Below are 22946 nucleotides of genomic sequence, written 5' to 3' on the forward strand. Positions count from 1 at the left end.
AAGTATATATTTCGACAATTTTTATGTTCCTATATACTATTTTTAACCATTCGATATTTTTCTAGAATAGATGGAAAAAATAGAAAAATAGCAAGCAGACGTGATGTCATCAGATGTCTACGTTTCCTTGCGGGTGGATCCCTTCGTAATACGTCACTGCCCCCATATTGGAAGTCTGTCAAGTGTATATGTTCCAGTGTACTGAGTAATCTCGTTTAATCCAGGTAATTGAAAAGTATTTTACACCTTCCTATTATATCAAACGATAGCTACACGCAAGATTTCCATACATGAGTGTTTTCAAAACGAAATATTAAAAAGTTCGAAAGACATCTGTGAAAATATAATCATCGGTGTATGTCGGCATCCCGCCAATTCTACCAATGTTTCTTAACAATATTTCTTCTAATTTCCAGCTTTTTTCATGGTATCGATAATTACTACCATCTCTAATGAGGCTCTAATTAATTATTTTTCATAATTATGTCTTCAAAAATCTTTAAATTTGATTTTTATCACATACACACACGTACCGGCATATATACATAAGTATAGGTTAACCACTCGTACACATACACTCATGTATCTGATTTTCTTTATATTGACTAATGTAATTTTATTTTTTATTTCTCTTAGATTACCGAGCATTGGAGAGTCCAGAACGAATTCATACACCCGTTCTAATAATTGTGTTTACTCTTTTTTTATCTTCATATTCATTGAGGTAAGCGTTATTTTTTTCTTAAGCCATATAGAAATGTATAAAAAGAGCGAGAACGAGAGTGTGAGAGGGAGAGAGAATAGAAAACAAAACATTCACCTACAGACAATTATGAATGTGTATGTATATTTGTAGGAATTTCTCGAGGTGAAAACAGAAGAAAGACAACCGAAAACAAAACGTAAACAGCCAAGCAGCGAACGTTAGACACTCTCAAGGATAAGCAGTAACGTATCTCATTCCCCTTCCGTCCTTCGAGGAGTTAAGATCTAACGAACGTGACGTATTAAACCATTTATTGATTTTATTTCTAATCTCATCATTATTAAATTAATCGTTTAAAAAGTTTATTAAAGCATTGGACAGCATAATAATTGATATACTTGTCAGATTATTCTTTATTGAGTTTACTATTACAGTTATTGTCTTCTTTAGACTTCTTTAAAGATTTTTATTAATAATATTTTATATTTTATATGCAATTTTATACAAGTAATAAGATTTAGGCAACTGATATTGCTTGGGCTTGTATATTGAAATACAAAGCAAGCACTATCAAACGAATAGTTGCATACTTTGATAAATTCCATAAATATTGTTTAATTTTTACTTTTAATAATTTCAATTCTTTATGATAGAATATTTTTTAAAGTGTGCCCTGCCTTCAGGAATGATTTACAGGGAATATTGTACTATAATATAATCTTTAGTATGTTTCAGCTTTTCAGAGTTTTATTTAATTTTATTTTATTCATCGTCATCCTAAGGGTAGGATACCCATCCTGCAGTCATCAATGAAGACTAAAAGTAGGTATATTTTTGTATCAAACATTTCTATGATAACTTTAATGGTTTTTTATTATAACGATGATATTAATTGTTTTTTTTCCTTTTTCTGTTTCAGAACATTATTGCAATCGAGCGCGTAGGCAATGAAGTACTCGTGTGTTGCATCGATAAAATAAAATATTAAAAAATCGGTAATTAAAGTCAGTGTTGATCGTCGCATATTAAAGTTTCGTTTGCTCGGTTAAGAAACTCCGTAAGTTTCTTTTATTCGGTTTAAACGTGTGCTCATCGTCATCCTAAGGGTAGGATACCCATCGTGCATTCATCACTGAAGAATAAATGTAAGTCAATTTTATATAACATTTTCTCAATAATTATAATAATGTTTTTATATCAATGGTCTATATAATCTTGTTTTTATTTTTGCTTCAGATCATCGTTGGAATAGTGTTACAATTTATTAATTAAATTCATTTGGAAATTCGTTTAACACTAGATTTTTTCATTATTGTTTCATTTACTATTTTTTAAAAACTTACAAAAATTGTTTGCATGAAGAAATGGGTAGAGGGGAGGAATTAATATTTACATATATTTCATTATGGTATTAAAAATCAACGTATATTTTAAAAAAATAATATTAAAATTTTATATATATGTAGCATATGCAGAAATTTGATATGAGTCAAATTTTTATTGTTAGTCCATTAATCTAGTGTTAATTGAATTAACTGCATGTAATGCAGTTGTAGAATCAGTGTTAGTGCATTGTCATCGTCATCCTAAGGGTAGGAGACCTATCGTGCATTCATCGATGGAGTACAAAGTGAGTATATTTTTGTATTTAATAATTCAACAAACATTTTAATTGTTTTCAGTAATAGTAATGATATTAATAGTATTGTTTTTTATTTCTGTTTCAGATTGCAATCGTGCGCGAAGCAATATACGGGAGTGTTGTATCGATTGAATATAATTAAAATCACGGATTAGAAGCACGTTCGTTCGCTCATTTCAATTTGTTCGTGTTACGCGATTGTATTAGAAATTTTTCATATTAAATTAACTGCGATCAAAGCAGTAATTGCATTAGACTTTGTTCGAGAAAGTTGTATTTTTATTTTAAAACAGTCGCACTGACTGTTCGCGTATTAGAATCAGTGCATCAATGAAGATTTTTCTACTTGCATTGACTGTGTGCAAAGCAGTCTTTAATTAGTTGTGTAGAATCAGTGATCGGGCATAAATAAATTAAAATCATACGCGAATTAGAATCAGTGTTGTTCGCCGTATAATAAAATTTCGGTTTCGCGATAAGAAACTCATCTATAGTTTCTTATTTTCGTTTATACCGCGTTTTTAGATTCACGCGAGGTGCATCGCCATGGTGCAATTGAATTTCATCCCATTAGAATGCATTGTAAGTATTCATTTTAATTTACTTTTTTTTTATTTATTTTTATACAATTTTGTATTATATTATAAATAACTTATCGTTTTGTTCTATTTTATTTTACAGATATGACGACGGACTTTCTACCTTATCAAAGATGCGGGATGAATTCTTCGATGGATCTTCGATGGATCTTCGATGGATCTTCGATGGATCTTCGGTGGGTCTTCGGTGGATCTCCTTCAATACCAAATCGAGGAACTCTTCGATCGTCAACTACAACACTTGCTGCAAAGTAGGAGTGTTTTGGAGCCATCGTAGAACTTCTTACGCCGTGAGTCAAAAAATTTAAAGTCCCTCCGGTGCTCAATCATGTCGAGGATGAAAGGTCCTAATCAGCACGAGCTACTGGTTGTAATTACTTAAATAAATTATTGACGAGCACATGAGTAATTCCTTTCTAGGAGTTACTCATGAAAATTGTATATTGTATTGTATTTTATTGTATGTTTTATTAGTTCAGGATAGGTTTTCTTGTCTCATCGGTTAAATTCATATAGTTAATAATGCAATTAATTGATGCACTTTCTTTTTTATTATGTGTTTTGTTCGTGGTTAGTAGTGGTGAAACCGAGCATTAATTTACTCTTTTTCGTCCAGAAAAGCATGTAATAAATGTCTTACATGCATTGCTTCATATTTAGTTTATCTAATCGCGATTAATTTTGATGTATCGATACTTCGATATTATAAATAAATGAGCAAGAAAACAAACTCATTCGCGACGGATAGATTCTAGCAGTTAAGTGGTGGCTCAAAGCCCAGTTCTTTTATTAGAACAGCCAACTTAATGAAAGGAGTCGTCCGAGGTTCCTAAATATATTAAAATATATTAAAAGATATTTTAAAAGATATTAAAAGTTAATATTTATCAAATAAATTGTAGAGTTTTTAGCCGCTTAGATAAATTTCTATAAAAATGTATTTATGTCTTATGTATATATGTGTTTTTAATCATATTTTTTAGATCAGGATTTTCAGCTTCTAATATACTAATCTCCCGTTTCTCCCCCCTATACTTTCTGCGTTCTCATCTATGCCTGTGCCCAGGTGCTACTCGTATAGGTGAGAAACGGTTAGTATAGGTTTAGTTTTAAGTTTTTCCCCTATTAGCGACTGTCATTGTGTTAGTGATTGCACGATGTACGTTGCACCTGTGTGTGCGTTTAGGTGTGTGCATTGTACATCGTTTCGCGACACGTAATACTGCGCTTATTATTTTTTAAAGTTATTGAATAAAAATAACTTGTAGAGTCACGAGTACGATACGAACTTTTTTTTTAACAATCGTTTTGCATAGTAGAGTTACCGCATTTATTTGTGGAAACTTTGATATACTCGTATATTACTAGTATGCATATATACTAGTGTATACTTGTATTTTTGCTGTAGTTTTTTATGCAATAATCACTAGCCTTGGCAGTCGATTACAGCATTGGTACGTACTCCCATAAGTTTAGAAAACGTGGTTGAACTAGAGTGTCGGAGGTGCCCCGGGGCATGCTCTTTAGTTTAGGCTTTTGCACCCTGGTGGTATGTGAGAGAATCGTGGAGTGAGTGGGTGGGTACGTATGTGTATTTGCTCTTTTTAATTATGGGTAATTGGCTGGCAGGTAGCATACTTCTTTGAACGAATGTGAAAACTTTAACTTTAAGTAGGTAGGATCCAGGAAAGGCACTAGGTTCGCTTCCACTCCGGAGTGGAAATTTAGTCACCTGGTTTATACAGAACTGTTACAAAAATTTTCTTTTTTTATTTATTCTAATATGCTTGCTTTGTAAATTTATTTTGTGACTGTTCTGTAATCTTCATTATGTATCATGATTCAAAGGAATTTGCATCAATTTGAAAAATTCTTTTCTATTTCGATTCTATCTCGAACGAGATAGTCTCGAACAAATTCGCAAATACTTTGATGAACTTGAAACTTAGTTTTAAGATTAGCACTTCGCACAATAGCGATTCTCTCTTATAATGAAAAATATTTGATATAGTTCAATATAACAAGTGAATGAAATGAAAATATTGCAAGAAAATGCATTACATTTGTTGCATTATTTAATTTCAATTGAATTTTGTTATTTGATATTAAAAGTGCGACGTGTTATTAGGTCATCGAGGGAAATTATCTGCTTGGATGTTGGATTAAATGTGCTCGTGTAATATTATGCAATGAACTCTAAGTTCATCCATGGTTATATGAGCTTGAATATAATTAACATTAAATATAAATTAATTTTTTCATAATTCCATATTAGAATCATAAACAAATAAAAGTTAATTTGCTAAAAAGATGTGAGATATCTTATCTTTCTTGCACGTTGAAAATGTCCAATGCAGTTTTCAGGGATGAAGAAAGAAGAGGCTAATGCCGAAGAGGCCCCCACTTAATTGTGGCTGAAGAGGGCAACTACACAGACTGTTGAGTTATTTTCAAAGGTTCAACAGCAAGTTCGAACTTTTCGAGAATAGCTCTCTAGTCATATTTTATATTTTATTATATTACATTCTTGCTCGTCATTAATTTGTAGTTGTAATTGGAGATGATGGACCATTCCATCTCCTTGGGACACCAAATTTGTATCTATATCGTCTAAAAGATGCATATGTGTTTAGTTAGAGTCACAAATATTAAACTTTTTATATTATTAAATTTTAAAGCCTAAATAACGTTCGGTAAATATTATAGTAATTTCTCTTTTCTTGTTACGTTTTTAAAATGTTTTACTGTGATCGTATTTTATTAAATTTGCTATTTTTCTTTTCTATATAAAGCAGTTTAAGAGACTTTCTCATAATAATTAATAGATATTATTTTTTTTTAGTAACTTAGTATTTTTACTTTTTCTATTTCTTTATATATATATATATATATATATATATATATATATATATTTCTATTTATTTTATGTAAATGTAAAATCACGCGTTTAAATTTAATTTTATTACAACAGTAAATAGAGATATGGTAAAAATAAATATAGAATTCAATTGAGAGAGAAGTGCATCTGCGAATTGGACGATTTATATGTCAGGCTATTGTATCACTTGATTGTATGATTAATATTGTTTTCTTCTTGTTACAGGTGATCATCGTTGGATTTAACAACAAATCTTCTGGATTCTTTTTTATTTGAGTGTTTTAAATTGTTTCATTTTAAAATATACATATAAATGCATTTCTGAAGGCACACACACGTTTATACACTAAAAATAAAAAATAATTATTTCAAATTCTATTACAATATATAAATATATTATATATGCTATCAAAGATAATATCATATAGTATCGTATACTATCAAAGAATACAGCATTCTTTGATAGTATTGTACCGTCATCGGGTTAAGTACCTCCTATCGCCCACTGGTGATCTCGGCAGTAACTAAAATGAATCTGGGCAGATAAAACAGAGGACTTGATATTCGAATGCAATGATAACTTACCGACAGTAACACCTTATCATTTTTACAAAGAACGAACTTTAATCAAATCTGCCCTCTATTGTCATAGAATATATTAATAGGTGGGGCGCGCGTACGATTATCAACCAATAGCAGCACGTTCCTTAACGTCAAAGAAAATATGGCGATTGGTATTACCTTCGGTGATCTGAAGTAGTATAACCCTGCAGATTGTCAAATTTTATTTCTGTTACTTTGAGATACGAAATATTATAAATATATTAAACGACTTCATATATAGAATTGCAGGTACGTTAAATATAATTCTTGCATTTAATACACTCAGTTTTTATGATAAATATATATAATTGATATATGTATTATCATTTGTTCATCATGTACTATCAAAGCATCGTGCTTTTTTTATTTGCAATGCATAAGTAAAATATTAAAATATACAATAAATAATAATAGAAATTTTTAAAGCATTGTAATGAAATTAACAGAGATATACATATATATATACTTACATGTTTAAAGAATTTATTACATCAGTAGAATTGATATGCTTAATGCAAAAGAGGTTAGTTTTTGCATCATGCTAATTATGTTCAATGAACTATTGATTATATAGTTTACTTTTGATTATTATTTATTGTAGTCTAAAATTTACTATAGATAAATATACGTTTAAAAAATATACTGAAATTGTATTTATTCTTACTCAAATAAATAAGTTATTGTAACTTAATATGAATTTAAAAAAAGAAATATCGTAAATGCATAGAGATAAGAATATTCTTTGTGTCATTAAAAGTATTGACCTTTTACTATGCAATTTATATGCTCTGCTTTGTATTATTATTTTATTAATTATATAATTTAAATTACTGGATCATTTATGATTTCTATTCTTTATTATATTATTTTATAAATTTTGTAAATCATTATATTAATAATAATGCAACGCAGACAATTCAAAATGTCAACAAATGTTTTAACAAGGAAGTGTCTAATGAGAAGACAGTAATATGTCAATGATTTGAGAAGTTCTTATCTAGTGATATTGATCTTAAAAATGAACATTTATGATGTGACCTGAGAGCAAACTTATATGCCACATGGCATTGCACCACTTTTTGCAAGGAAAAAAATATAATTCCCAACAAATTGTAGAAAATAATTTTCGTTATTTTATCATCATTAGCATCCCAGACTTCTTTGCTGCTGACATTAACAAGTTACTATTATGATGGCAAAACTGTGTCGATAGTTTAAGCTCATACTTTGATTAATTATATTGTTTTTTTGCACTTAAGATATAATAAACCAAACTGTCAGTTCTAAATCGGACATTTCGTACACCTAATATGTCGTTAAAGAATTATTTGAATTATATTACTACGTAAAATATAGATAGAGAAAATATACATTAAAAAACTAATCAAATTTGACACCTTTTTAGAATGTCTAGTCGGGAAGGAGGTAAAAAAAAACCATTGAAGGCACCGAAAAAGGATTCTAAACAATTAGATGACGAAGATGTAGCTTTTAAACAGAAACAAAAGGAACAACAAAAAGCACTGGCAGAAGCAGCGAAGAAAGCTAGTCAAAAGGGTCCTCTTGTTACTGGCGGCATCAAGAAATCTGGCAAAAAGTGATTGTTTTTTATTAAAAAGCATTGTACAAAAATTTGTCACAGTCACTCTGCAAAATCTGATAATGTTCTTACAGCAATGTTGTCGGTCAACGATCGACTTGCTGTACGAAATATTTCTACAATCACATTTCGCTGCATCAGTTACTTGTAAATAAAATTGAAAATAGATACAAATTGAATAGATTATAAAAATTCCATGGAATACATATAATGCTTCGTTGTATGAAAAAATACAACTACAAATTTTCATTTTATTGAGTCAAACAAGAGTCATTCTTTGTGTCGTTGAAGTAAGATTAATATAATTTTATATGTAACATAAGATAACACAGCAAACAAGTAAGCTCAAAGAAAAAACAATTTTAAAAGCAATTTAACAGTTCATCTTATCGATGAATTTTCTACAAACAAACACAAAATTATCAAAATATATTCATCTAGTCGTTTTATAGTTGCATTTAATAAAAACGAGGACACCTGTATGAATTGTTACTTTTATTTAGCATTAATTATATTAAATATGATTTTTCTTACGTATTCTATGTATACATATATATATATACTTTCATAATCTCGTGAATCGATGATTCTTTTTTTTATCCGATAATTAAACGTAAATAGTTACATATCGCGTCACAGTAGACTCAATGATGCAGTTATATACATAGATATATTAACTTTCATACAGGTTTAATATCGCTCATTAAGTTAACGAAGCTTTGAACGCCAACGTATCGACCCACACCAGTGACGCCAATTAACCTTGATTTCGAAATGCGTAAAAATACTCCAACACGAGTTTGACCGACAAAAGGAAAAAAGAAAAGAAAAAAAAAGTACAAAAATCGATTTCGATTCTATGCACTGAAACGTAAAATTTCCAAATTAATAACAACAAATAATAAATTCTCGTCGAAAGTATGTATGTGAACGTGTTTCAATAGCATAAAATGTAAAAAAAAAAAATCGTTCTAGAGAATAATAATAGTGGTAGTAGTTCGTATATATTGAACGCGAGCGCGTGGTGTTAGCTACGAGGCGTGAATTACAGCTGATCGTCAGATGATCGACAGTGCCGACAACATAAGAATGTAAAAAATCAGCCATCGTCGACTCTCTCTCATTGTTCGAACGTTACAATTAGTACGTATTACTAGATTGATTCTTAATAAAGAAACCTGGTCTAACGAGTCTTTTCGATTCGGGCGTGAGTGTTATTAATAATGGAAAAAATTCGAGTGACGATTATTGACGAAGAAAAATTGTATAGATATGTTTTATTAAAAATGAATTCATAGAAAGAACACGAACGCGCGTGTGCATAAAGGAAAGAAAGAATGAGACAGAGGTAGACAGCATAAGAAAGAAAGAACGACACACATATCGTTGATATATGTATTCTCGATGAAGGAAATTTAAAAGGTAAAAAGCAAAAATTTAATCGTTAAATAATAATCGAAGAAAATATCTATCTGGTGCAGTCGAATGAAGAGTAAGTAAAGGGTAATCGTTTAACCTTCGACCGCTATAATGTCCATCACATAAGAGAAAGAGAGATTAAAATGAGAGAGAACGAGTGTGAGTGAGAGAGAAAGAGAGAGTGACAGTGACAATGATGAAAGAAGTGAGAGAAAGAGGCAAGCTAGGTTAGTTTAAATCCTAACCGTTGGCAGCAGTGTCGGCAGTAGCTGTCACCGCCTGGGTCAGTTGGCAACAGACCTTCGGAGCGGTCGGTGGGAGGTGAGAGCTTTCGCTCGTGGTTGCCTTACGTCGTTTTTCTTTCTCTTTTCCTCTCTACCTTTTTCTCATTGTCTGTCTGTCTGTCTGTCCGTCTGTTACACTCCCCCCATTAACTTGGTATCCCCTCTCTCCATATATCTAACATAGTCTGTCATACGGTCACCCTTTCGAAGGTATCATCATCATTGGTTCAACTCCATTCTCGCCGTGGGTCGAGAGAGCGAATAAGAGAGAAGGAAAACGATCGAAGGGAGTCTTCGAGAGGACACGGCTGATCGAAGAGACAGTTCTGACAAAGGACAAAAGACGAATTCGTGTGCACATCGATAGTCTCGAGAACGGCCATGGGGCCCGACAGGATCATTTGACCCCTGGGGACGACTCCAAGCTCGGTTGATTGTCTTGCTGCCTCGAGCGATACTTCGATTCGGTAAGTTACTACTTTAATTCATTTTTTTTTCTTTTTTTTTTTATTAATACAATCAATCGTTTTTTATATCTTTTTCTTTCTCTCTCATTTGTATACATTAGTATATAATTAAATGTAAGGGGGAGAAAGTGAAATAAAAATAAACTTTATCGTATGTTACCAATTTGTAATAGAAAAAAAGAATGTACATGTACATATGTATATACATACTGGATGTTTTAAATCTCCTGAGAAAAATATCAAAATTAGGGAGACATCGTCATCGTCATTGTCGTCATCGTCGTCATCGCCGTCAAGGGTTTCTTTGTCAGAGAGTAGTGGTGGTTGCTTAAACGTGCTACTGTCGTGTCTTTGAGTATGCGTGATGTGCCAGTCGCTTTTTCGTTCCATCTCTTTTCTTTCTGTTTTTATGCTTTCTTTCTTTCTTTCTCTTTCTCTCTCTCTCTCTCTCTCTCTCTTCCTCCCTCCCTCTCCCTCTCATTCGCATATATCAGCGCACGCGTGCGCGCGTAACTACTGTCCGCGAAGGGGACACACGCTTACATATTATCCGTATGTAATATCCTTTCTTCCCCCGCGAAAAACCTCGGTGGATCAGCCCGAATCTGACACCTTGTTGCCTCTCTTTCCCTCTCCCCTCTCTCTCCGTCTCTCATATTTTTCCTTTTGAGTCATCATCGCAACAGAATTTAATTCTTTCGTCATCCCTTTTGTACTTTGATAATACAATCATATTCATTATATTTCTCATAATTATTTATTTCATTTTTTTACTTCCTTCTTTTCTTTTCTTTTCTTTTCTTTTTTTAAACAGGAGAGTTGTTAGTTATTATCTTTCTGGTATGAGCTATAATCCTTTCAGGATGCAATGGCATATGGCATCGTCGAACGCTGAATGTATGAGAGCGCTTTAAATGCTAGGGGAACTCGAGAGTAGTCGAAGTGGTGGTGGTGGTGGGAGTTGTGGACTTGCCTACTCTGTTATCGAGCTGATCGGAAGAGATACTTATTCTTTTTTTACTCTACTTCTTTATTTCCTACGTTTTTATTTTTGTTAATTAATCAAAAGATCTCTCTCTCTCTCTCTCTCTCTCTCTCAATCTCTCTCTCTCTCCCTTCTCTTTCTCACTTTAAACATATGAATCATTTACAGGCCAAAACGATTAACTCTACTTTAACAATTTTTTAAACACTTTATTATCAGAACACTTGTTCGATTCTTATCTTTTTATATTTCAAATAAATGTCCCTAATAATTAAGTTTAACATTGTTAAATGGCAACAATTGTTATGGCCTTCCAATAATAAATGATAATAAATATTAATCTATCATCTTTTTTCACTTTTGTTTTGTGCAATAAATCGATTGACAAATTGGTGGCTCATATATATATATATCTTTCTTAGTATTTTTTATTTACTCTTTTAACCCTTTGTATAGTGTCGTTAGTTTGAGGTAACGTAACGCGTGGTTCAAGGTATTCGCTTGTCTTCCCCATTAAAAGTCCCTTCTCGACGACGATGGTTTCTCTCGTATTTCTCTTACATTAGTTAAAACTCTTTACCTTCGTGAACGATGTACAGGCTCGTTTTGCAAGTTAAACTGGATAAAAGAAGCTTATCTACCTACATCACCCATCATATTACGAAAGCTTCTCCTATCTTTTTTGCAATTTTTTCTTTCTTTCCTTTACATTTTTCATCTCTTTTCCCTAGGCTACGTTCCAAGTCTTTCATTTTACATATACATCCTCTTCCTCCACGTACACACACACGCATATACAGAATTACGAGAGCTGAAACGATTCTTCTGAGATGACTAAAAACTTGGAAAATAGTGTTTTTATATATTATTTTTCTATCTTATAGGAATCTTATTCATTGGAAATGAGTCTATTTTTTTTTTACGTGTTTCATCTTTCTCTCCTGTTCTTCTTATTCTTATTCTTATTTTTTCCCCCTCTCCCCCTTTCCACTTTGGTATTGCCCTTTATTAATTACTCTCAACGCATTCTCGTGATACAGGGTAACCTTTTCCCATAGACGTCATCTTTATCAAGGGCGGAGGAATTATAGTTTCTTTCGCAAATTTTTCGAGTCGTTCGGGGATAACGATAAGCTTTAGTTATCTGCCGACCTTCAACGAAGATTATAGGACAGCGTTAATCGATTATCTATGAAGAAAATATATTTGAAAAAAAAAATTAGAAAAAAAGGAAAATATTAATACATTTCTTGATCTTTATCTTCGATCAAGCGACATGGTTTTGACGTAAAAAAAAATGCAAATAAAAGAAATTTATCTCATTTTTCGCGAAAAATTTTACGTACGATACGATTAAAAACGTCTTTTAAAGAAATCATTTCACAGTTTCGTGTCACGTTCTTCCTTATAACTTTACTTTCTTCTTTGGATTTTTTCAAACCCTTCGAATATTATGACACATAATTTACATCTTTTTAGATCGTCAACATAAAACGTATTTACTTCGACACGGTAGTTCTTCTTTCTTCGTGGGACAAAAACAAGACAACATTTTTACGATCGTTATTCAAGATGATCAATAAATTCTTAGGCGGGTTAAAAGTTAGAAGCTAGTTTTCAAAATCAATTATCCATTTTTTCCGAGGCTTTTTTCAGGCTTATTGATTTTTCAGATTATTAAAAAGTTTTTAAAGTTGTAAGAGTTTTACAATCTGAACAGTAAATGGGGTAATTGATTTCAAAAATCGTTCGAAAACTTTTAGCCTATTCCGTATAAAATGTTTAAATATACCAGGTGCAGATAAATGATTGTTACGTCTAATGCAAGTCTCTCGCTGTTAATATTCTAAAAACGAACGAATATATGTACGTTCGATATATATACCCATATATATATGTATATATACCTACGTATGTATATACTTACTTGCAGTCGTCTTTCTTCGCACTGCTTGAGGCAACCCACAACATACTACTATCGGTGTGCAAGGCCTGAATTAATACGAGCGATCGTCGTTGCGTCACGCATTTCGAACGTTTTATCTTTCATAATAAAGACACTGCCAGCATACGATCATTTCCGTCATCTTCTCTGGTTTTCTCTTTCCTTACTTTGGCTCTTATCTTTTTATAAAATCACTAATTCGCTCTCTTACTAGTGTCGTTTAAAAATATATTTATATTACATAGGATTAACTGTTAAATATAATTAATATTCGATCAAAATTTGATTAAAATTAACGATATTAAAATTTATACATTCAATTATTATGAGAGTATATTGTGAATATTTTTGTTTTGTTTAAAATTTTATTTTGTGAGATATCGATGATCGTAAGATATTTTTATTCTTATTAATTCAAATATAATTGTAAATAGTATCTATAAATTTGTAAATTGTATCGATGCATTAATTAATACGAGTTATATATTTCAACGAAAAAATCCTACATTTTTATGCAATTTCGTTCTATTCGTACGCGAATGGTAGTTGAAAAGTTTTGAGCTTAACATAGAAACAATTTTTTTCGATCATACACTTTCTAAAAAGAAAAAACAAAATAAACGTTTATTTTTCAATAAAACTATTTCAATGTACTCTCGTATAATTGATAACAATTTAAAAAAGAGAAAGATAAATTGTATCTACAAATTGTCCAGGTATAGGATAATCTTACGCAAGGTTTCAATGATCCCCGCCTACGCTAAATATTTCTTTCTCTCTCTCTCTTTCTCTCTTTCTCTTTTACTTTCTCAAACAACAACAACCTTTATTCTTTTTATCGACTTTGTCGAAACCATTCAGAAAAAAAATAAAAAATAAAAAAAAAATAAAAAATAAAAAACAGAGAGAAAGAAAGAAAGAGAGAAGAAAGGGAAAGAAATAATAGTAATGAATAGGAAGAAAGAGAACTATCTTTCCGTGTAGTGACATTTAAACGATCGTTAATGTTCCGTAAAGTCTCTTTGCAAAGGCAAAGAGGAACGCGTTGATACTCTCCGGTCTTACATAATCTTTGGCACGCGTTACGTCAAAGACGTACGTATCGTGCACGCTTTTGCTCCTGTTTCAGAAGCCAACTTTATACCTAGAAATTTTTTTCCTTCCCTTTTTTTTTTTTTTTATATCACTCACGTGCAATTATTTATTGTATCTATATTACATTTGATCGCACATAAAAGAAATATATATATATATGTGTGTGTGTGTGTGTGATTTTTTTTCCTTTTACATTTTTAGTAACCTCGACGACTATGAACGACGATGACGCTTTCGAGAAAGCTGCTATTTTATCCCTTTCCACGTACATAAAATATATATATATATATACTTTTACTCATATATGTGTGCGTGTGTATTACTTACTTGCAATGCAAACGTTGCAGCACAAACGACTCGTTTGCACGTAATTGACGTTGAGCCAAGGTTCGAGTTCTCTCGTATTGCGAGCTTTTAAGTATCCCCCAGGTATATACATAAGTACGTACATACGAACTTACTTACCTAAATACGTAAGTACACACATAGATATGTACTTATCCATTAAGACGTCTTGCAAAATCCACTATTCCTATCTAGAAATGCATTAAACTCACTTATACGTATACTACATATACTACATAGGTAGTATACGATAATTAGACACGTTTGTATTTATCTCTGTAAGGCCGTAATTAATTTCAACGCCAAAATTAATAGCATCTTAGGATTAGATCGATCATGCTACGTAACGATCCACGCAAACACGTTTTTTTATTAATCGTTAGAGTACTAGAGGTTTTTACATTTAAAAATGGAAGTAATACTTATATATATACTTAATAGAGAGAGAGAGAGAGAGAAATGTATTGTGTTTAACACGTAAAGGAAGGCTGACAAGTTCATAGCCAATCATGCATAAGGGTGCAAATTTTGGTCATGATTTTTGAAAGATTGCAAATTACAGGACATGGAATACTTAAAAGTATTATGTATATGTTACCAGGAAAGATCGAAATTGGAGAATATCAAGATTCACATGGTCGTTTGTTAATACATACCAAAGACGTCGGTGAAAGACTGAATATTTGGGTTTATTTTTATACATTAATATTTGGAATATACACCAAGTGACCATGTGTATCTTGACATTCTCCTATTTCGATCTTTTACGTTACATATAATACATATATACGTAATGTATATAAAAATGTATATATATGTATATAAGAACGGTTCCTCGATGTAATGTGGGTCAGTTCGTTTACACGGTCTCTCGCGACGAACGGCTTATCTCGGTTAAAGCGAATGAATTGCAATCGAGTCTTTTACCGTCGAGACTCTTTCACGATATGCTCGACTTCTTGAAGCATATACGGATATACAGGGATATATTCTTGAGAAAAGCGTATCAAGGTTGTTAAGAATATAAAGAAGAAGAAAAAGAAGAAGAAGAAGTAGTATGAAATACGGAAAAGATTTGCTACAAGTTGTTCACACGCATAATATTCACGTGTTCATTATCGTAGAAGGAAACTAACGATTTTATTGTTAAATCTTATTGTTTTCAAAGAATTTAATTGTGTGATTTAAAAAAGAAATATCTATTTTTTTTGTTTGTATTTCACTTTTTTCTTTTTTTCCTTTTTCCACTCGATAAAAAACTCATTCGCTTTTATCGTATCGTATCTACCGTGTACGTTAAATCCGCTTGCATGTATGCACGTATATACGGCAAATAAATACAGCGTTGTGAACAACCAAAAATATTGGACACGGATGAAATTTTTCCTGAAAATATTTCTACAATGACACGCGTAAGAAATAATTAAAAGAGCGTAATAACTTTATTTTTAATTGCATGCTTTTTCCTTTTTTCTTTTCTATAGATTAACAGAAAATTTGTTCGGAAAAACAATAATTGTCATTTGTACGAATACTTTTGTTTGACGTTGTATATATGTATGCATGTATGTATAGGAAAAGATAATGAATGATTAGATTCAATTAAGCGACCTTGCTTTAATTACCGGACAACAAAGGCATCGAATCAGAAAGAATGACCAATAAGGACGAATTTAGCGTGCAACTCAGGGTTGTCATAAATTCCCTTAGAAATATCAATCTCTGGAGGTATAGTTTTTCAATAGATGAGATAAAAAAGAGATGAGAGGTATTTTACTTTCTCGAGAGTACTTTTGAAAGATGCAACAACCGAAACGAAATGAGACTCAAAGTATATACTCCCACTTACAGAGTTTCTTTTTCTCTCTCTCTCTCTCTCTTTCCTTCTCTCTTTTTCTCTCTTTATATTTTTTCTCTTTCTTTCTCATCTCGTTTATCGTCTCTTCGTTTATTTAAATAGTTTCGTAACCGATAGTTTCATGCTGCAACGCCGTCGTTGACAAGATATAATACTCGTTCATTCCTTTACGTAATTCTTACCCGACACTTCCCTCTCTTTATTATCCGTTCTTTCATGCTTCCACCACCTCCTCCTTTTGTATTTTTTTCTTTTTTCCATTCTTTCTTTTCCTTTTTCATCCATCCCATCTCTGCTCGTTGCACTTTTTATTAGCTCCATTTTCGTTATGTATTAGATATCAATTACACGTTACTATTTTATACGAGAAATCATTTTATTGATCTAATTTTCTAGTTTCTCTTTTTCAAAATGTGATAAATAATATATATATATATATATGTTTTTTGCAATTTTAAATTGTCGTATTGTTATATTATACATAAAGAATTTCATTTTTACATTTAGAATTAGTTATTTGAACAATAATTTATTATTATTCGTGTATATAAAATGTTTATAAAAGCGTGATAAAATTAGACAAATATTTTGTTGACGTAAATTAATGTGTAAATAGAATGAAGTGCACTTAGAATGAATGTTTCAAACAAATTCATTAGTGCGTGTTTATGTAAAAATGAGATTATAAAAACGAAAAGCATTTTATTGTTGTAATTAATTCTTAAAATTATTACATTTCGAATTAGTTATTTAGAGAAATTTATTAGTTTCGTGTCTATGCGCAATGCTCTTCTAGATAGAAGATAAACAATGTGTAGACAGTTGGGAAAGGAGGTAGCAGTGTGCATCGCACACGTACCTTTGATTCTTATTTATAGGCAGCCAAAACCAAGGCCGATTCTTAGTGTTTCAACACGCGATTCGTGAACACTATGATTTCATTCTAATCATTGATTCTACTTTTATATTCTCTGTCTCTCTTTATGCAGTTTCAATTTTCAGTGATTATTGATTTAGCTAATTCTTCGAATAATTCTCTAAGATAATAGCTTTTATTTTGTTATTTTCATATTTTGTTGTTATTGTTGCTGTTGTTGTTGTTGTTGCGAAAACGTGAATCAAGTAAGATAATACAATAAAGATGATTTATAATCTTGTACCATTATGAAAATAATATCTAGTAGCAAGCTAGATTATTGTAATGCAAAAGATTTGATTATTCTGAGAACTTTGAATTTCTAATCATTTTTGTATTTTTATTTTTATTTAATTGATCGTTATTTTACATATTGAAGGATATTCTAAGAGAAGTAATAGGGTAGATTATTTTAGTTTCCAAGTTGCACGCGTTTATTTAGTTTGTTTTATTAATTACCTTGGTTTTATCTATTTTTGGTGATCTTCGGTCGAATAATTTATAAATCAAAATTATTACAATATTTCTTATTATACACAAAGCTTTTAATTGATTCACGTTGTATACTAGATATCATTATTACACTTTAATTTACAAGATTTTCTCATAGTCATTGGATAAAATCTATTACGTAGAATATCGACGAAAATCACACGTAGGATATGCAAAAAGTATGAATATTTCAACGAATCAATGCGCGTGCAACAACTCGTAACGACTTTGCTTACATGTAAAACATGATTGGTTGAAAGTTTCATCGAAGATATTATACCATGCCAAGTTTTCTCGCGTTTTTCTTAACGACACGATAAAGATAGTTTTGTGATATATAATGTGATAAAGAAGTCATTATTGTTATTATCATCACGCCAAGGTAAAAACAAAACAAAAAAAAATAAATAAAAAATTTAACTTTATCTTCTTTATAATAGAACGGAAAGAAACGTTGTTTCCTCGAAAAGATCTATCGAAATTCTCACTAACTTGGATTTCTTCGTTACATACTTGATTTTATGTATATACATATATATACATATATTTCATTTCTCTTTCTTTTGGCAAGGTGTAAGCTATTTAAAAGAAAAAACTAGCACACAAGGATAATACAATCAAGGTTAGTATCATTGGAAAGGGTTAATAACCTCCCGTATTAGAATCGTTTAAATTTCTGTACCTTTGTCTTCTCGATAAAGAACAAACCTTGGGTGGTGTGCATTTGCTCGTCGTCTATATCCAACGAGAGAAACAATATAAAAATATTTTCGATGTGTGTTCCCTATTTGCGTCCTTGTTCCTCATGTTCAGATCGTCGACTCTTGGTCGACGAAGAAAACCGTTATTTCGAGAGTCGAGTCAAGAACTCTTCTCGAGGGTCAAACAGTCAGACCGTTGACTCTCTTCGAATTTCTTTTTTTTCCTTCTTATTTTTTCTTCTTGTTTTTTTATTTATTTCTTTTTTAGTAACCTTCGGAAAAAAACACTTTGGTTCGTAGTCCGTGAAATAAAAGTCGTTCGACTATTTTTTTTTTTTTTTTAACGATTGAAATATCGCGCGCATATTTTTTCGCAAATGTTTTTCAATATTGAATCGATTAAAAAAAAGATTTAAAAAAACCATGATTTATATCTACTTATTATTTATTAATAGAAAAATATTGAAATGTCGTAATGTCGTTTCATGATACACGCAGACACACACATGTGCAACCTTCCTCCTCAAGCGTGATACTCCGTTTTTCGTGAAATTGCAGTTGGTTTTGGGGTTGCATAATATTCAGATGACCCAAATTTACGAGTACCTTCTTTCTCCCATCCACACAACCATTCATCCACCACCTACAAACCCACCCCCCGTCCCCCAACGTCCTCGTTAAAGCTTCGAGATATCCCTTTTTCTTCTTTCTCTTTGTCTTCTTCTTCTTTTTCTTTTCCTTTTGCTATTTTTTTTTTTTTTTTTCCCCCTACACTTCCTCCATTCCTACCGAAGAATCACGTCCGATTTGAAAGCAAAAGCTTTTTGTCTTTCACACCGAAACAAACATTCTCAACGTCCTTCTGTATATTCGACTACTACCTCTGACTAAAATCTAGATTTTACTTCACTTTTCTGGAATGCTTTTTGGAACGCGAAGTGTTTCCCTGAGACAAGTTGATGTTGTTCTTTGCCAAACGTCGCGTTTTAATTTCTGTTTTTTTTTCTTTTTTTTTTTTTTCTAATCATCGATTTCAACGACTTATAATTTGATCTTTAGAATTCAAATTTGACTGTAATATACAAATATTCAATTTATTTATTATTTTAATCATTTATTTATTATCTCGATTAATTGTAATTCGATATATTTATTAATATTTTTTTATTAAGTATATTTATTTATGTAGGATGTATCAAAAAAAAAAAAAAAAAGAAAATAGAAAGAGCAGATTTAATCGTTAATACGACGACGGTAGAACATCCCCCGTTAATAAAGGCTTCTTCGTAAAAACATCAACGTAAGCTCAAATCGATTAATCCACTTGAACGACGACGACTATGGGCGAGAAAACGTACGCGTTTATTCCAAAAAAAAAAAAAAGGCTTCCTTATGTGCGAGGCTTCTCGCTCGTCGACTACTTGTGTTATATCACACAAATATATTGTATATGTATGTGTATAATATACTTGTTCGAGAAATTACAATGTTCTCTTATAAGTATTTAGAATAGATTTAAATCTAGTAAGATATTTTCCACAATTTCAAAATAATTTTCCAATTCGTTCGAACAAATATTTTTCTTATCATCTCGTATATAAATTAAAAAGGGAACATTTATATAAGTTTTAAATGAAATTCATCTATTTATAAAGAATTTTAGTATATTGGTTTATTTAGGTCGCATTTTGGAATAACGCACGTGTTTCGCAGATTCATAAATTGTACTTTAATATTTCATTGAAATTTGTTCGTTGGTACGGTTAATAAAAAAGATTTAAAAAGAAAGAAAAAAGGGAGGGGAAAAGAAATCGTTTTCCAGTTTTCATAGTTGCTCGTTGGTATAAATGTTAGGAGACAATTTAATGCCTCGTAAATATCCAGGCATTTACTACTTACTTACTTTCACGTTTACCCATATGTTAATGTGCGGATGAAGGAAAAATCGAAGAGACGCGAAACGCCCGACTGATTTTAGAACATGGTTACGAGTCAGTAATTACTTATAGCAAAACTGCTTCGTGTTTTAAGCTCGAGTACTCCTGTGGGAGTAAAATAGGAGAAAGAGAGAGAGAGAGAGAGAGAGAAAACGAATTTGCCTTCCATTGATTGTCTTTCATTTATCAGTCTTGCTTCTTTTTCAATTTATCATTCTTTTAAAATTTTTTCATAAAAATTCCAATGGCTTAGTTTATAACACACCACCACCGATATACATCATTTTATTTTGTATTTAATAAACGTCTATTCAAATGTATTCCTTATTCACATATTTTTTAATAAATGTATTATTATCTTAAATAAAATATTTCAGATATACGTAAAAGATAAATTAATCATCCTTCGAAATATTTTATCTTTCATGATACATTTAGAAAACAACGAGAGAATAAGAAAGTTTCGTATAGTTTAATCTTAGAAAACACACGGATGGAAATCATACGTAAACGATTGCAAGAAATCATTCATTATTAATCTAATTTTATATTCTAAATTTTAACGACTGTTACGTACGTCAACACGTATATGAATACGTATAGGAACGCATTATAATGTGTCACGATTTTTAATAATTAGATATATGAATTTTAATTTTTTTTTTTTTTTCTAATTATTTACAGTTATTCGAATTTTAATTTCTATTGTTTTTTTTGTACCTATACATATCTATAGTATAATAAAATGACGATTTTTTTGTTTCCTCTTTTTTTTTTTCAATACGCTTGGTTGATTTAGGCGCACCTTAAAACGAGAACTCTTTACTTGTATCGAACATGTAAGACTCCATATGTGTACAGGTGCCTGAAATGCGAACAACGCTAGTCACGGGGATACCACTTTTACTGGGAGTTTGTGAAATAGGAGCACAAGAATACATGACTATGTACATGTATATGTATACATGTATATATACTTACATATTAAGATACATACGTAAGCTTGGAACGTTGCAGCTGTCCCTGGAACATAACGTTAATATGATTTATACACTTCAGGTGGTAATGTTATGTTAATCTATTATATGGAAAAGATATGCTAACTTCGCGTATACATTTTATACATGTTGTATATACATTAGGGTGGCAGTTATTTAACTTTTTGAAGAATTTTGATACAAGTTCGCACAATCCTTGAGTTCAATTTAATATAAGTAAAACAAAAAAAATCAATCCAGAATTTTTATTTATTTTTTTGTCGAGATTCGTTCAATGTTTAAAATAAACGGTTACGATTTAAAGTCAATTATTAAACATTTATTTCGAACTGATCGAATCAATGGTTGTCGAACTGATTCGTTCAAATTTTCTTCGCAAAGTCATATAACGATTATATAACATCTACGAACTTTTAATATTCAATTGCTAAAAAACAAAAAACAAAATAAGAGAAGAAAAAACAATTTATAGTACGCAATGTATATTAGGATGGTACGATGCTATTTGCAAAATCAGTTTCTACGCGTTCAAAGCTATTCGTGGTTTTAGTTAGTAAAGAAGAGAAAATATAAATTGAACTAATATTTGCTTTAACATAAGTCATTAAAATTGAAAAACGTGGGCGTCGAATGATCCATTTTATTATCGACGTTCGTATTTTTCATTTCTTTTTTATTTTCCTTCCTTCTCTCTATCTCTCTCTCTCTCTTGTTTTTCTATTTACGATCGGTTAAAAATGTAAGACGTTTGTAAAAGTTGAAAGTAAGTGATAAAAAAGAATTCAATTGAAAGCTTCCTTGAACGTGGAATTTTCATTCGTTCATTCATTCATTCATTCATTCATTCATTCACTCATTTGTTTATTCATTCATTTGTTTATTCATTCATTCACTCGTTTGTTTATTCATTCATTTCTCCCTACACGAAAACATCATCTTCAGAACTATCTCAGATTTCGATATATTCTCGATCTAGCATCACTTTACGTTTATTATACAACGTGAAATCGAATATCTGTGTAGTACGTAGGCACTTACCACCTCCATACATACTTGACATACAATTACGTGTGACATCCCCCTCACCCCTCAAACCCCTGTACCTTCGCTTCTTCATCTTTCTCTTTTTCAACCCTTAACTTTTCTACTCTTCGATAACACTCGCTTATTTTATACTTACGATCCACTTTTCTTTACTTTCTTTCGTTTTAAGTTTTTTTTTTTATTTAAGTTTTCTTCGAAGAACGTTACTTTATAAAAATAGCCAATTTCAAACAACCTTCTATTTTCTATAATTTTTTAACTTCAACCTAGAATTACAAACCTGGTCGTTTGTATTTTTTTCTTTTCTTTTTTCTTCTTCTTGTTTTTTAATTGTATTTGAAGTAAATACCGTGTTACAAATACGTCGATCAATTTCTTAGTTCAAATATAGTCGAACACCTACTTTCACCTGTTAACAACTAGTTTCACTGT

The 22946-nt window shown here is 31.1% G+C and overlaps 2 protein-coding genes across 4 annotated transcripts in view; both read left to right on the top strand.

Annotated features, from left to right (window-relative positions):
* The first annotated feature begins 6525 nt into the window (after positions 1-6525).
* Positions 6526-8510, top strand: LOC122526428 (translation machinery-associated protein 7 homolog). Its single transcript, XM_043649828.1, has 2 exons — positions 6526-6677; positions 7834-8510. Exon 2 carries the CDS (start codon positions 7835-7837, stop codon positions 8027-8029), a length of 195 nt encoding a protein of 64 aa, XP_043505763.1. The 5' UTR covers positions 6526-6677; position 7834; the 3' UTR covers positions 8030-8510.
* A 66-nt stretch (positions 8511-8576) lies between these two features.
* The window catches only part of LOC122526426 (protein FAM214A), a 51207-nt gene continuing 36837 nt past the window's right edge, over positions 8577-22946 (top strand). For 2 of the 3 annotated variants that reach the window (XM_043649824.1, XM_043649827.1), the window contains exons 1-2: positions 9479-9768; positions 9942-10198. The gene's annotated coding sequence lies outside the window, so the exon portion shown is untranslated. Of the gene's footprint in view, positions 9451-9478; positions 9769-9941; positions 10199-22946 lie in introns of those variants that run through there. The other variant, XM_043649825.1, reaches the window with a different exon arrangement.

Source organism: Polistes fuscatus, unplaced genomic scaffold (assembly GCF_010416935.1).
Source record: "Polistes fuscatus isolate 324 unplaced genomic scaffold, CU_Pfus_HIC Scaffold11, whole genome shotgun sequence".
In the NCBI taxonomy this organism is placed as follows: domain Eukaryota; kingdom Metazoa; phylum Arthropoda; class Insecta; order Hymenoptera; family Vespidae; genus Polistes; species Polistes fuscatus.

Bases quoted from the DNA above. Each gene is read 5' to 3' on its own strand.
- LOC122526428 (XM_043649828.1), top strand. From the start codon at position 7,835: ATGTCTAGTCGGGAAGGAGGTAAAAAAAAACCATTGAAGGCACCGAAA.